Source organism: Rosa chinensis, chromosome 3 (genome assembly GCF_002994745.2).
Source record: "Rosa chinensis cultivar Old Blush chromosome 3, RchiOBHm-V2, whole genome shotgun sequence".
Taxonomy (NCBI): Eukaryota; Viridiplantae; Streptophyta; class Magnoliopsida; order Rosales; family Rosaceae; genus Rosa; species Rosa chinensis.
The window spans coordinates 28,711,663-28,729,120 of record NC_037090.1 but is presented as its reverse complement, the minus strand read 5'-3'; the positions used below and the strand labels follow the sequence as shown (position 1 = coordinate 28,729,120).

The window sequence follows — 17,458 nt, the reverse complement described above, 5'->3', positions numbered from 1 at the left end:
AAAAAAAAACCAAAAACAAACAAACAAACAAATAAAAATAAAAACAAAAACAAAGTATTTTTAAATAACAATGATGGGTCTATTTACATCACCCAATCTATCTTATATATGGGTTTGAGAGTGGGTGACAATCAGCTAGTTTGCTAAAACCTTCGGTTCTCAATCCGTTCATGTTTCTCATTGTCTGATCTCTTTACAAGAATATCTCAACTCTAAACATTTACCTTTCCTCCTCCTCTTATTTTACTCTCTCTCTCTTTTTTTTTTTGCTCTCTAAATAGTAAGATGGGCAATGTTGTTAAATCATATCGTGTGCAGTTACGAGATTCTGTAACGGAATGTATAATATGAATCATATAGTACCATAAGATAATGGTAAGCTACATGAACCAAAGATCTTGTTGAGAGTGAGCATTATGAGAAGGGAGAACACATTTGAACACAGAACCATCTTGGAGGATCATGAAATTTGACATTGCAGTATTACAGAATAAGTACAATACCCTTCACCAAACAGATTTTAACCCTAAACTTCATCTTATAAGGCCTGAACACAAGTCCCCTAACTACATCAGATTAGCTCACGTCTACCATAATCAGTTATTACCAATGAACTCATTGTTGCAGATCGAAGTCTTGGCTTATTTATATACCCATCTCAAATTTTTAACCAATTGAAAGATCCACCTCCACTGGAATTTGTAAATGTAATCCCAAAGGTCCCAACAATATCAAAGCTTCATTGCAGATTTAAAACTCAAATTAAGGGTGTAAAAGATAGATAATCAAAGGCTACAGCTTAGATTAAACAATATGGATGCCCAAGAAACAAAATTGCATGTTTTGCACTTATTGAGCTAATCTAGAATATTTGCAACCCCCATGGTCTATACATTAGCTAAATACATCAGCATATCAGCAGCACATCACAATAACTAGGAAGTTCCACAGCATCAAAATCAATTTTATCCCAAACATCATTCAAAATTACCAGAATCTTCTTGTCTTTTATCCACAGAGACAAGGTTTTTATCTTTCGTAGCTTGCCTATCAACTTCTTTGACGAGGACCACTTGCTTTCTTCCACTGTATTATATTTTAATAATTCCAGATAGCAAGAACAATGGCTTAAGCTCTTTGTCATTCAATTGATTGTAACTCCACTCTAGAGCCAAGTATGCTCTTTTTTAGGCATCTCAAGGCATCTTCCCAATTTCCACTATGCACGTAGAGAGCACTTCTATAATTTTTAAAGCTCTTGCAACTGTGAAATTTGTAACTAGCAAAACTCCAAAACAAGGCTAAGTGGGTTGCTACAAAATCATAGTGTGAGATCCTTAACAACATCACCTGCCATCTTCTAAAATAAACTAGCACAAACCTTCTGCATATGCATCTGAGGTGGAAGTACTCTTCCACTAGTAGATGTTAACAAGAAGTATCACAGCCTCCAAATCAATGTTATCCCAAACATCATCCAATATTACAAGAGCCTTCTTGTCTTTTATCCTGTCACATAGATGAAGTGCTCTTCAGGCTGAGGCTGGCTGTGCTCTCATTGTCAACAGCACATCGTACTAAAACTACATCGTCAAAAACATTCTTATCTTTTGTAGCTTGCCTATAAACTTCTTTGACGAGTGTCTTCTTCCCCACACCACCTATTCCATACAACCAAATGCATTTCTCCATAATTTTATCAAATGAAATCCACGTTTCAAAGGGCTCATAATCCATTTCTCTTTTGGGGAACATGCCAATTTTGATGATTTCGTGCCTACCTTATTCACAACAACTTGTTTAATTCTCTAGATCTTGTAGTGAATCGATCCAACTACTGAAATGGGGAACTCCACGTTTGACTATAAACCTAAATCAGATATGGGGATGCAATTAGACTCCACTAAACAGCAAAATAAATTAAACAAGGACCAAATCTAGTGCTAGATTATCTTCAGATAGGGAAATCATATAACAAAAGTAACATAAAATATGAAACAGAGCAAATGAAATCAATGAAGGAGATGATAAGTAGGAATCTCACCTTTATGGATTCATAAGACAGTTGATTGCTTCATCTTCCAGTCCCTCCGATATAACAAACCAAGTGAATATAACAAAATGAAACTCAAGGGTGCAGGGACTCTCAGATTTTGAAATCAGAGGACAAATGAAAGAGTGAAGAGGGGTGTGAATCTGATGAAGTTAAAGAGGAAGGGAAAGGGTATAAAAGATATAAAGAAGCAGAGAATCAACGCGAGTAAACAAAGAAAGCCAAACTGATGACTCACTCCAACCGGATCGTGTCAGGTAGGCCGACCTTTGTTTCCTACTTTTCTTTTCTATTCGTTCTTTTTATCTCTCTCTCTCTTTTTTTTTTTTTTTTCCTTTCCATTAGAAAAATAAAAAAAATACAAACGAAAGCCATTAGGGTAGACCGGTAAATGGACCGGATTTTGATCCGGACCCGCTCCAGATCCGCAGCTATTAAACGGGTTTGGATCGAACATTTTGATCCGTTGATCCGTTAATGATCCGAATCCGTTAACCCGTTTAATAAACGGATCGGATTTGGATTTAGGTCGATCCGATCCGTTAATGATCCGACCCGTTTTAGTAATAAAAAAAATATTATTTTTTATTTATATATTATTATTTTTTTAAAATATAAAATATTAAATATTAAAGATTTCTAATATTACTTTTTTGCAGAAATCTAAGAGCCAGTCTTCGTAATTTTATTTTTGGTGATACTCTTCATATAGATCATGTTATTTTAATATTTTATTTATATCTTATGAGATATTATGATATAAATTTAATATTACTATTTAAAATTTAAAAATATTTGAAATTATAAACGGATCGGATTAGCGGATCGGGTATCCGTTAATCCGACAGATACGGATTTGGATCGAGGTATCAATGATCCGCCGGGTTAACGGAGCGGGTTTGGATCGAATTTTTTTTTTAGTAAACGGATTTAGATTTAGGTCGATCTGATCCGAACCCGGTCCATTTACAGGCCTACATTAGGGTAATCGATCTAAGCAAATCGACATTAAAAGTCAAGAGGGGCGGATCGATCGAAGAAGCCTCTTGATCTAATTTGCATGTTTCGTGGTGAAATTTGCTGGCAGGAAGATATGGTAAAAGATTATCTCTTCAAAATGAGCGGCTAGCTTTTTAATGTTTTAGACGGGGAATCTAATTTTCCCAAAAATCTAGAAGTAATTATTGATGCAGTCGATAACAAGTTTAAGATGACTTTCAACAGGAGCACACTTGAAGTCATTTTGATAGTCCATCTATGTTTATTTTTTTGAAAGGAGACCAGTCAATTTTTCACATCACGACATTAAAGAACCGGAATAGAGACATATCTAAAACTATCAATGCTAGACTTAACATCACCATTTTTGCCAGCATAGCGAAAGTCCAAGATTTTTCTTTCTCTTATAAGGAGATGAGGAATGATCTGGCTCTTCTAAAATGAGAATTGTGTGAATTTACTTCAATTTCATAAAATCTTGACGCTCCATATAATCTAAGGATTCTAACAACGGACACATCAGTCTACCACAAATAAAAATCTAACCTACACTGAATGACAAGTTACTCTGGGTTATAAAAAAAATCATATATTTCTTTTGTGTGTGCTGCATTTGCTCTTTCTTCCATGAAAACTTGTCTATGGTTGATACTCAAGTAGTTTGTGTCTCGCCAATTCACCATGCCATTAATAACTTGAAACAAACAGAAGTGTTTCAACGAATAACTAATCAAAGTGGCGTACGTAATACATGGAGATATTGTAAATTTGTTTGTGGATTTGGGTTTAGTCCTGTGAGTAATGTGTGTAAGCAGTGGCGGACGCAGGAATATATATCACTGGGGGTAGGTTTCAAGTAACTCATTTATTAACAAACTTGTACCAAATAGGAAGCATAGTTTACTCATTCAAAGAAACATAGTTTAATAGAAAATTTCAAGTGACTCATTCATTAACAAATTTGCACCAAAGAGGAAGTAAAGGAATGCAATCAAAGAAACAGGGTTTACTAGCAAATGTCATGTGACTCATTCATTACAAACTATCATGCTCAGCTCTTCAACTTGGAAAAACAATGTCCAATAGCAGGAAAGGTTTAAAAAAACAGAGAGCTTGCAAGAAACAAAAAAGAGCACATACCTAGAAAAGCAGAGTACTTCCACATCTATAATTGTCCTCTACGAGGTGCCATGTTTTGAAAACGCTGAATAATAGACTCAATGTCAATGGAATTGAATATATCCTTCTCAAGATATACAATTAGGCAGTCATTCATCCATTGATCTCCCATTCGATTGCGAATTCGATTCTTTATAATATTCATGGCAGAGAAAGCTCTTTCAACAGAGGCTGTTGCAACAGGAAGTACTAGAGCCAAAGTGATCAGCAAATAAACATAAGGATATGTCTTATGCTTTCTTGTCTCAACTAATTTCTTTGCAAGATCAGCAATCCCTTGCAATTGTTGGAACTTGTTGTTAGATCGCATATCATCAATATAAGTCTCTAACTGACATTCTAACAACAACAACTCTGATGCAGAAAAATCATGAGGATAAAGCTTAGCAAGACGCATCAAACTTTGCTTATTATAAGTTGCAAATGAATAATTAGGACTTAGAGATGCCAAACAAAGGAGAAGTTCAGTAGTAGCCTCACTGAAACGGTTATCTAGCTCTTGAAGTTGGAAATCAATTACTGCACAAAAGAAGTCAAAGCGATAGTAATGCATATTTGTCATTTCAGGAGCTCTACGCCTTGATTTTCCTGGACATACATATTGATCATCCATGTTTGGAACACTAATATTCTCTTTTCCACAAAATAGAACAACCTGCTCAAACAAAGAAAGCCATCCACTCTCCCTAAAAGTCTACAATTTTCTCTTGCACACTTTCACTAAATCCATAGCATTCACTATGTCCTGATCATCTTTTTGTAGTGCTTGTGATAACTCATGAGTGATTCCAAGTATAATTCTCATCAAATGCAAACTGAATATGAAATCAAATGATTGCAGCAACTTCAAAGAAATAAAAGCTTCATGCTTCTGATCAGAACTCACTTTATCAAATGCTATTTCATCCAACACATCAATTATGGAAGAAAACATGACAGTAAAGTTTAGAAGAGTACCATAATGTGAGCTCCAACGAGTATCACATGAACGCTTAATTTCAGTTTCTTGATTGAGTCCGTGTCCACTTTTAAGTTCTCCAACTTTAAGTGCCTCAATGACTTTAAGAGCTTGCTTTTCTCGCAGAATGTCTCGACGTTTAGAAGATGCCCCAACAATGTTTACAACACTACCAATTGATGCAAAGAAAGCACCTACAATTTCATGTTTCTTGGCTACACCGACCAAAGCTAATTGAAGCTGATGTGCGAAACAATGAACATAAAAAGCACTCGAGTTCTCCTTCAAAATAAGGGTCTTCAGACCATTAAGTTCTCCACTCATATTACTGGCGCCATCGTAACCTTGACCACGTAGCCTAGAGAAGCGTAATCCATGTTTAGAGAATAGTGCATCTATAGCTTTCTTAAGTGAGATTGCAGTAGTACTCGCTACATGTTCAATGCCTATGAAGGATTCAATCACACACCCATTTTTATCCACATAACGAAAGGTAACAGCCATTTGCTCCTTCACAGATACATCCCTAGATTCATCAACTAGGATAGAAAAAAAGGCATCACTCATGTTTCTCATAATAACATTTGTAGTTTCAACAGCAGCAGCATTAACAATGTCCTTTTGAATCCTAGGTGATGTCAATCTAAGATTTGCAGGAGCATTCTTCAATGCAACAGCTCTCACTTCATCATTGTGATCAACGAGAAATTGCAAAAGCTGAAGAAAGTTTCCTTGATTGCTTGAGTTCTCTGACTTGTCAATGTGTAAGTTGGTTATGGTTTCTATTCCAAAAGTGCGGTGGAGATGATCGTTTTGACTGTTGGCTCTGGGATTTGGAGAAGCATTGGCGGATCCGTATGCCCTTGTTAATTGGATTCAATCATCTGGGATTTATCTTAATGAATTTAAATCGCAAATCGAAAAAATCACCAAAGATTGCAAAGCAATCGAAGGGACTTATGAATTCTACTTTGCGGTGCAATTTGATTCAATCAAACATTAATAAAGAGTTAGTATTCTTCTTGATTAAGAAGAGAACTCAAAGGTATCAACACCTCGATCTTGTTTATTATTAGAATTCTATAATTGTGTATATTAATTACTAAGATCGTGTTTATAAAGACCTCAATGATTTTCAGAGATTTATTCTTCAACTATGGATGAGTTTCTATGGAAGCACAAAGCCAAACACAGCAGTGAACCAGTGATGCACAGGAGAAATATCACGTCAAATCCCTAGTTTTTTTTTTTTTTTTTTGGAGTTAACGCTGAGTTACCGTTATTAATCTAAGATCTCGAAAGTTTGTGATTGAGTGATGTGTCAAATGTTATGACTCTTAGATTATATGAAGCATCTAGATTTTATGAAATTGAAGTAAATTCACACTCTCCTCACTTTAGAGGAGCCGGATCCGACGAGGAAGATCAACCCACGACCATTTTTAGCAACATAACTTCTTTATTTGTAAATGGAAGATTATGACTTCGAATATCAATGAAAAAAAAATATTTAGAGAAGTCATCAGATAGGTCGCGTGTGGGGCTGCTCACTTTCAGACAGTTCTGCAAAGTTTCCGAAGGGAAACTTCTGTATTTTCCAGGATAACAATCCGACTTTCGCAAGCCATAACTCATTCATACAAACTCAGATTTTCAATTCTTTGTGTCTAATTCTGTTTTTACGATCTCTACAACTTTTGCAAAGAAAGTTCTTTCAAAATTCAAAAACTAAATGAAAGATAAAATCACTCCTATAGGTCCCAAAGTGTTAAATGATATTCAAAAGAGAAGATTTTTGTTGTTTACCCTCTAATTCACTAGTAAAAATGTAAGTTTTGGTCTATGACGTAACACAACCACCACACTAGTGACACAATTTGTTCAATACTAACACAGAGGTTACTAAGAGCATCAGCAGTGGGGACCCAAATTTGGATCCAAAACCAAAATATGAGTCCAAAAGTAAGGAAATAAGGATGCAGTCGGAAAAATTTGGATCCATATCTGCTGGAGACCCAATTGTTGGCTCAAATTTGGTCCAACCGAGGACTCAAAAAATTTGGACTCAAATTTTCGTGGGACCCACCACATGGGGTTCTGAAGCATGCAAGTGGAATAGATATCAGAAATGGCGTGGGTCCCATAGGTTTTAAATCCCAACAGCTATATTCACTTGGAATCAAGGGCCATGATTGAATTAATTAGGGATTTTGTCCATTTACCCCATTTTTAGGGATTTTTTTCTCACTAACCCCATTAAGTTTTTTTAATTCTCTTTTACCCAATGCACTCTAAGGGAGTCTTCCCTAATACCCCATTAAGATTTTTTTTTGTTTTTAATTTTTTTTTAATACCATTTTACCCCTCACCCCTTTATTACTTAGAGAGAGAGAGAGAGAGAGAAACCATAAGAGACTTCGCCGGAGCCCGTCACCGGTCGCAGGAATCCGGTCACCGGCCGCGGGAATCCGGTCAACTTTGGCCAGAATCCGGTCACCGGCCGCCGCCCACCGGATTTTTCTGAAAACCTCTATTGTCCCTCCAATAGAGGGGCAATAGAGGTCTATTGCCCCCCAATAGATTGGAGGGACAATAGAGGTCTATTGCCCCCCAATAGACGTCTATTGCCCCCCAATAGACGTCTATTGCCCCCCAATAGACGTCTATCAACCATGTATTGCCCCCCAATAGACGTCTATTGCCCCTCAATAGACGTCTAGATTACCGAAATGGTAATTAATCTTCCTAAAACTACACAAATAAAACTTTGATTAAAGAAAAAAAACGAGGAGATTACATCAATTCAAAACATCTATTGCCCCCCAATAGACGTCTATTAGACGTGTATTGCCCCCTAATAGACGTCTATTAGCCATGTATTGCCCCCCAATAGACGTCTATTACCCCCTAATACCCATTTATTTATTAAAATTAGATAAATAAAACTTTGATTAACGAAAAAAAAAAGAGGAGATTACATCAATTCAAAACGTCTACTGCCCTCCAATAGACGTCTATTGCCTCCCAATAGATCTTTAAGAGACCTCTATTGCCCCAATAGAACCATTTTTTTTTTCTTTCTTTCTTTTCATTTTGGGCTTCTGAACCAATTTACACCGGCAAAAAAAAAAAAAATTATTTGGGCACCCAGAGAAAAGCTCTAGGCACCAAATTGTGGTTCTCCTCCACCACCGGCATACCAGATCCATGTTCTCCTCTGCCACCGGCCTGTGTCGATCCACACAGCTCCAGTGAGCCACTGGCTCACACAGCCAAGTCGAGCACGCAAATTGTGAAATCAAAACGCAGCGAATCGAAGGTCTGCATCTCGATCTCAGATCGACTCCGGCGAAGGTGAGTGAATTGGAGCTGGGCCGGAAAAGCTCGTGCAGCGAATATGGTTGCAACAGCGGAAGGCAAAGATGAGATCCGGGCCGAATGAGAATTGGCCAGTGCAGAAGCTCGATCTTGACCGCGAGGGCGAGGTGTTCGATTTGCAACACGGTGTTCGACAGATTCAGCGAGAAGATAGAGCTTGGGTGTCCTGAGCAATTGCTTGGGTGTGAAGAGCAGTTTGCTCTTCGTCGCGAATTGCCGGAGTTCGTCATGTCGTCTGCGATCGACGTTGTGCCGGAGGTGGACACCGGAGGGAGAGGGAGGGAGAGAGAGAGAGAGAGAGAGAGAGAGAGAGAGAGAGAGAGAGAGAGAGAGAGATGAAAGAGTGGCAGAAGCTTGTAATTCTTTAATTAAGTTATGGGCAAAACAGTCATTTTTCTTAAAATTGGGTTAGTGGGAATGAAAAACTGTTGCTGGGGTAAGTGGGAAAAGTTTGGCTCATTTTGGTGCTTTTGGGCAAGGACCCTTAATTATTCAATCTGACGGCTAGAATTAATTAAACTAATTATATCAAAATTCTTTTTAAGATTTTTTTTTTTTAGAAATGTAAATTTTTTGTTTTGTCAGTAAATATTGCCGTTGGGAAACAGCTTTGTCTTGTCATTTTTTTTTATCTTAATTTAAGATATGTATACACACACACATATATTAAAACAAACATAAAATAGAAGACTTAAATATGAATCTGTTCCACAGTGGAAAGATTTGTGTTTTGAACCTAAAAATATGAGTCCAAAAATAAGTCATGCACCACTGCAATATCCAATAAAGGTAAGTCCTTTTGTACACTATTCAGATAGACTCAAATCACTATTCCAGCTTATTTGGACCCAAATTTGAGTCTAAAAAATAAGTCCCCACTGCTGATGCTCTAAGCACCAAGCTGGCCGCGCAATACTGTGGGTACGCTATATATCTCAGTTTTGGCATTCATATGGCCGAGTTTAATATATACATTATATAACTAAAGATGATATTGTTTTACAGGTTCCAAAATCTGGTATCTTAACATTAAGCTTGCTATATATTCTGTGAATGGCTCTTATTTATATAACCACACACTAATTTCATATAATACTAGTAAATCCAACATATACCCGTGTATCCATATGATATTGCCGGAAAGTACACACTACAGGAGTCCACTAACATCAAATTGGACAGAACCTTATTAGAAGCTGAACTTTCAGATATCAGACATCACATAGGAATGGTGATGATCGAATGATGGATACAAAAAAAAGGCATCAAAACAGCTATGAAAAGTTCATTAAATGTAAACCAACTCTGATCATATCGGATACTAACACTCAGATTACCAGTTGAACATGGAATACAAACATGAAAAAGGATAAGCATGTATTCTAAATATAATTTTTTGATCTAAGAATGAAGAAATAAAAGTTCATAAGATGCAGAAAGAGCATACATCATCCTTAAATCTTCATCGTGCAATTCAGAAAAGAGGTTCTGTAAGGAAAAATTTGATCCAGATATGATTCTGTCCCTGAGGTTCTGTGCATCATTCCCAACCTGAAGTCCCACCAATATCATTCAAATTTGATCCAGATTGTGGTTTAATCCATGCATGGCAAAATAGTCATATCATCAAATTCAACAATGCAAATTTGGCAAATTTTCCTCAATGAAACATCAAGCAAATGAGCCTACCATGTGGAACTATAGCAAGAGCTAGAGCATTGCTTTCTTTAATTTCTGCAGCTCTTGGATTTATTTCATTGATGCCCTGGACAAAGAAAAAAGAACAAAAGAAAATAAATATAGAACTCAAACACCCCCACATCAATGAAAACATGAATGGCTTTGGCATATGATACCAGCAGATCAGTTTCGATCAAGGGAGGAGGTTCGACTACCTCTTCTTCCTTTGGTTGGGGTTCTTCCTCAACTTCCTCTGCTGGTTTCTCAACTTTTTTTTTTTTTTTTCAGGCTCTGGAGGCAGTTGTTCTTGGGGTTTCTGAGGTCTCATCTGTCTCCTGGTACTCTTATTGTCAGAACAAAATTATCAGAATTAGAAAATAGAAAATGAGCACATCGGATTGTCTTCAGTTCACATAGACATATTAGAATCTAAACAGTTTTGTACACATATATCTACTCAGACATTCATAGTCCTAGGAACATTGTCTCACCAGTCTCTGGTTAACAGCACCGGACTGAGGCGTTTCTTTTATATACTCATGTATTGTTGCAAGAAATAGGATATGCAAGGCCCAAATAATATCTCCTGCTTCATGTCGTGCTGGTCACTGCATGGCTCTTAATCATTCCCATACATTTACTTATGTCATGATCAATAATGAATACCCAATATGAAAAATGAGGCACATGATTTTTCTGCTTGAGCATTGTTTAGCACAGGTCTGCACGTAAACTTTCTTTTTCTCTGTTCTTTGCCTTTTCAAATACTTATAACTAATCTTATATACATTAGTGATAATTAAGTTGTATTTCTTTAAAGAAATGAAGGAAGGAAAACTCATACTAACAATAAATTTATAAAAAAATTTGTTAACTATTGAAAGAGACAAGCTAGTGTACTGGTGGGTATGAGATACCCTCATTTACAACTATTTGAACAAAAATTTATAAGTATTTGAACCAAAATTACAACATTGAAAACAAAAGTTACCATATTCATTTACACTATTTACATATAGTTAAACAAAAATTACAACATTGACAACGAATTTGTTCAAAACCTTGTAAAAATGTCGTAAGAGGTATAATTACTATTATTAGAACTAAGATTATAACATTGACAACGAATTTGTTCAAAAACTTGTAAAATGTCGTAAGAGGTGTAATTACTATTATTAGAACTAAGATTACACAAAGTATGACTCAAATTACAAGTTTGACAACAAAATTTGTTCTCACTTTTGTAAATGTGGGTATGAGATACCCACCACTACACTAGAATTTCCCCTATTGAAACTGAAATGTAAGTTACTGTACAGTAATAACACTAATAATTAGTGATTAGATGAGTAAATTTAATTGCATTTGATAGTTGTATATTTTCATTTTTAGTTTTTAACAATACTAAATGACTCATGCCTAGAAACTAGAACCACATTTAGGCCGTATACCCGTGATGTATTTAACTCACGTCCTATAGCTTATGGTCATTTGAACATAACAGGTTGCAACCTGGCTCATTTGTCATTTCACTCATCTAGAGGCAAGTAAACCAGATGATTCACTCAAAAAGGCGAAATTGCTTCAGCAACAGGGCATCTGAGGCCTCGAAATCCATACAAAGGATCCATATGGAAATAGGTTTTAGTCTTGAAGATGTAAGCACTCCAAATCTATGAAACCATCAGAACTAAGAGCACAAGTTCAAATCATCAGAATTGTAACAATCAGCACTAAAAGCAGATGTGCACATCCATGGTAATTGCTCCAATTTCTGCTTTTGGGATAAAATTAAGTGACAACTCTTGAAGAACTGATACACAAACGTAAGTGACAGATATGCACTAACCTGTCTCATGAACCTCAGCTCCCTTGTAGCTTCACACCTTTTCGACAAAGGCCTGCATGGTTATATCACCAGGATTGAACCCATCAATGGTGGAGCTGGAGGATGGACCAACATTGTCGTGCTCTTTGACATCAGGGGGAGTTATGATGTCTACATGTTCGATCTCGAAGAGTGAAGGACGTGTTGTGCTCTTTTTGTTCTTCGACCAGGGTTATTTTTGTCCCACAGGGTTTTTATTACCTGGCAAGGTTTTTAACGAGGCAACGGATGAAGCGTCACCACCAAGTTTGAGCGGCACAAGGGGGAATGTTGAAGGAATATCGATTTAGTGTGCCTTATCAAACTAGGAGTAGCAATAGGAGAGAAAGTTCTAGATTTCCCAATCCTACACGGATTGGTATTCCTTGTAACATTAGAACTAGCACTTTGTAATCCCTATATATAGGGCTCCTATTCTCAATAATAATACACACAATTCTCTCATCAATTTCTCTCAATACACATATCCTTAAACACGTTATCAGCACGACTCTAACCACAAAACAGAAAACCAAAACTCATTCACAAAACAGCCCCTAGCCCGAGCTAGCCGAGCCTTCGCTGCAGCCCGCGCGCCCGTGCGCTTGCAACCTTGCACAGCAGCCCCTGCTGCCCCCCTTCCTGCAGCCCTGCGTTCCAGCCTGCTGCCATCGAAGCATCACTGCTGCGCAAACAAGCCAACGCACACCCACTGCATCTTTTTCCCGTTCCTGTGCACATCTGTCTTCTTTCAAGCCTCGAAACGTCTAGTTCGGAAGCTCATATCGAAAAACTTTCTTCATCAAAGTTGTTCGTCTCTGTCTCTTCCATCTAACCTCCGAATTTCAGCCTTATCGGAGTTATATTGAGATCTGTACACCAATCGAAGTACAAGCTGCTCAGAACAGAATCTGCTCCGAATTTTCAACAAGTAAGTATTCAAAAGAGTAAGTTTTGAAGTTCCTATAATTCGAAATTTAAATATTTCTTCTTTTCTCGGGGACTTGAAAACCTCCCTTCTTCTACATCCCACCTTTCTTATAACGTGGGTTCGATTCTTGAAAAGCGGAATCGTGGGGATTCACGCAATTTAACGAACTAAGAGCGTTCGTAAGACTTCGGACTAAGAGCGTCCGTAAGCATCGATTTAACGAACTAAGAGCGTTCGTAAGCTACGGACTAAGAGCGTTCGTGAGCATAGATTTTGACCATTTAAACATCACTGTTTCGGTCTAATCCAATTTTCTTGGAAATCGATTTCTTGGTAGCATAGCTCGGAAATCTTAATATTTAGTCGTCGTGGAAGTTTTACTCCGAGACTAATATATTTCTTCTTCTTATTTCAGGATGTCAAGACTTGACTTTCCTATCCTTGACTCAACTGGCTCTGAATATCATAGTTGGGTCACGGATGTTGAGAATCATCTCACTTCAAAAGGGATCCTACCCGTAATTCAGGCACCAAATCCAGATCTCTTATTCGAGCGTACGGCTACGAATAATGCCACCGCCCTTATTTTGATAAGGCGCCACATGGATAAATCACTCCGATTGGAGTACATGGCAATCAAGGATGCTAGAGAATTATGGGTTGCGCTAGAGGAGCTTTTTGGTAATGTAAAGGATACCCTCCTCCCTGACTTGAAAGTTCAATGGAACAATCTACGATTTACTAATTTCAAGTCTGTAGCTGAATATAATTCAGAAGTTCTTCGCCTCAAAACCATGTTGGGGTTCTGTGGACAAACTGTCACAGAGCAAGAACTAATTGAGAAAACTCTCTCCACCTTCCCCGTCTCAGCTATTTTGCTATCAAAGCAATACCGAACTGAATTCAATACTGGACGGCTCATGAGGTTTCATCAGCTAATTAATATTATGTCTGTAGCTGAAAAGCATGATAATATCCTCGTGAGAAATTATAATTCAAGGCCTATCAGAACTAAGAGCGTTCATGAGGCGAATTATAATAATGCACCCAAAGGAGGGCGCAAGGAGCGGAACCCTAAGAATAAGGGACACAACGGACGTTCTGGTCCATATAACCGCCCTACAAAGGAAGGTACTCGTCAGAATGAAGGACGATCACGTGGCAATACATGGCAACGTGGGAGAGGAGGCCGTGGGGCTCCAGGACGTGGAGGAACCACCCAAGGCCGTGGGAATGGCGCCAACTCCTATAGGGGACGCCACCCAAGTGCAAACAATGCACCTCAATTAAAGGGAGGAAATCACAATGACATGTGTCATCGATGTGGATCTAGTGAGCACTGGTTCAAACAATGCAAAGCAAGCAAACAATTGGCTGCGCATTACAAGGCATTTAGAGACTTCAGAGAGCATGAAGCCAATTTTGCCGAAAATATAGGAAGATGGTGATGATGCCAACGTCAATCTCACCATAGCGGACTTCAAATCTGACAAAGAATTGCACAAGGATGTTGCAGATTTTGATTAGTATAGTCCTTTACTTTTCCAAGAATTATGTAATGGCAATTATGCCTTAAATCAATAAAATGACTTATTGTATTAACTCTTTCCCTCTAGGCGTACTCAAGAGTACTTGTGATGTCTAGGCAAGGTTTGATCTGAGAGAACGGTTTTAAAAGTGAGCAACGCTCCACCAAAATCTCGCCTTACCTTACCTAGTCACAACTAAATTGAAATTACCGAACGGATAGAGTGACTACGATTTGTCTACGATTTGATTTTTATATTGGATTAGATTATGGTCACGAAACTTTGGTGTCATCATTGGATATTATTAATAAAGTATCGATTTATTTTATCTCATGTCGTAGACATGTTTTTCGAACTTTATTATTTCAAAGATATAAGAGCCAATGGTTTTCATGTGGAAACACATTGTGAGAATGGACAAGAGTTCCTTTGCATCACCTGTAATGACTACGGACATAAACGAGTATTAGAGAAACTTATGTGTCGCTCTAGTGGGTTGTATGCAACCACTATTCGAGTCATTGAATCCAACCATGTCATGAGAGATGATTTATGGGATTCCGACACGTATAGGCTTTGGCACGATCGTTTGGGACACCCAGGTCGTGACATGATGATCCGTATATTAAAGACTTCACACAGACATCCCTTTTTCAGAACAAAAGGAAGTAAAACTCGAAATTTGGATCAAGGAGGAGCACCTGCGCCTCACGGCGCCTTCCCCCTTCAAGTCCGACCACCACTAGCCGGCGCTGCCATCCCCCTGCGGCTCAAGGGTGGCTTTGACGCCACCTCTGCTCCTCTGACTCAAATTTCAACTTCTAAAGTCCATTGTGACTTCATGGCTCAACCAAAATCCTCATTGGTTGTTTCTGGAGCCCATTATCCGTTCTGCAAAGCCTGCTCTTTAGCAAAGTTAGGATCGAGACCATCCTATGCAAAAGACACTAAAGAAAATATACCATTCTTGCAAAGAATCCAAGGTGATATTTGTGGACCTATTCAACCACCATGCGGACCATTTAGATATTTTATGGTATTGGTTGATGCATCGACACGCTGGTCACATGTCATGCTATTGTCCACAAGGAACGCTGCATTTGCTAAACTCCTAGCACAAATAATTAAGTTACGGGCTGACCACCCTGATCATCCCATTAAGTCTATAAGATTAGACAATGCTGGGGAGTTTACATCAAAGACTTTTGATGATTATTGCATGTCCATTAGGATTGATGTTGAACATCCTGTTCCTCATGTTCATACCCAAAATGGTCTCGCAGAAGCCACCATTAAACGACTACAAATGGTTGCTCGAGCATTGGTGATGCGCACCAATCTCCCTATTTCTACTTGGGGCTATGCAATATTGCATGCAGCTGTGCTTATTCGTCTGAGGCCCACTGCCACTCAACCCTTTTCTGCGTCCCAGATGGTGACTGGGTATGAGCCTAATGTCTCACACTTACGCATATTTGGGTGTGCAGTTTATGTGCCTATTGCGCCGCCACAGCGCACCAAAATGGGTCCTCAACGACAATTAGGCATTTATGTTGGATATGATTCTCCAACCATTGTCCGCTATTTAGAACCCTTGACAGGCGATCTCTTTACCGCAAGATTTGCGGATTGTCACTTCGATGAGACAGTCTTCCCGTCGTTAGGGGGAGATAAGAACATAAATGTTCAACAGGAACGACAGGAATTGTCATGGTCTGTCCCCACTCTGTCTCATCTTGATCCCCGAACCGCACAGTCCGAAATTGAAGTGCGGAGAATTCTCGATCTTCAGAACGTAGCAGAATCGATGCCTGATGCGTTTTCTGATATCACTAAAGTGACGAGATCACACATACCTGCTGCAAATGCGCCTGCAAGGATTGATGTCCCTAAAATTAGAGGACATGACGCCACCTCAAGGGCACTTGAGCATGGCGCCAACGTCCACAGTGGTAGTGACGTTGTGGCTAGGCCCACGGCTCCTGCCAGGAAGCGCGGGAGGCCAATAGGTTCGATGGATTCTCGCCCAAGAAAGAAAGCGAGTTTGGCACAAAATAATCCATTAATCATCGATGTAAATAATCCATCTCATGAGAACATTCCGGATTATGGTTATGTCCAAGAGACATCATTGGGGGACGCTCCAATGTCAAAACCAACTCCAGAGAATAGAGAGATCTCCATAAATTACACTAGTGTACATGAGATGATGGATAGAAATTCTATGGCGATTGATGATGCATTTGCATATCATATTGCAAAAGGAATTATAGAATATGATGATATCGAACCTCGCTCTGTTGAAGAATGTCAACGAAGAGCGGATTGGCCTAAATGGAAAGATGTGATCCAGGTTGAATTGGATTCACTAACAAAGAGACAGGTATTTAGGCCTGTAACGCAGACACCCCCAAATGTAAAGCCTGTTGGCCATAAATGGGTCTTTGTTAGAAAGCGTAATGAGAAAAATGAGGTGGTAAGATACAAAGCCCGCCTTGTGGCGCAAGGTTTCTCACAACGCCCTGGAATCGACTACGAGGAGACATATTCTCCCGTAATGGACGTGATAACGTTCCGCTACCTTGTCAGTTTGGTAGTTTCCGAAAAACTTGACATGCAGCTTATGGATGTGGTTACAGCATATCTCTATGGGGATCTAGATTCAGAGATATATATGAAGGTTCCAGATGGACTTCAATTACCCAAATCAAGTGGCTCTAAACCACGGAGCGCGTTTTCAATAAGATTAAAACGCTCACTATATGGATTAAAACAATCCGGACGGATGTGGTATAACCGTCTAAGTGACTACTTGATTGGGAAGGGATATATTAATAATGAAATATGCCCATGCGTGTTCATTAAAAGAACAAGTTCCGGATTT

At 38.5% G+C, this 17,458-nt stretch overlaps 1 protein-coding gene and 1 long non-coding RNA gene across 2 annotated transcripts; both read right to left on the bottom strand.

Moving 5' to 3' along the window:
• Positions 1–434: 434 nt before the first annotated feature.
• On the bottom strand, positions 435–2,310 carry LOC121052100. Its single transcript, XR_005807980.1, has 2 exons — positions 2,045–2,310; positions 435–1,870 (listed from the first exon to the last, which is right to left on the bottom strand). It is a non-coding gene; the product is annotated as an uncharacterized LOC121052100 (long non-coding RNA).
• A 2,615-nt stretch (positions 2,311–4,925) lies between these two features.
• LOC112194397 (zinc finger MYM-type protein 1-like) lies at positions 4,926–5,756 on the bottom strand. Its single transcript, XM_024334641.1, has one exon. The coding sequence runs from the start codon at positions 5,754–5,756 to the stop codon at positions 4,926–4,928; it is 831 nt and encodes a 276-aa protein (XP_024190409.1).
• Between the last annotated feature and the right edge of the window lie 11,702 nt (positions 5,757–17,458).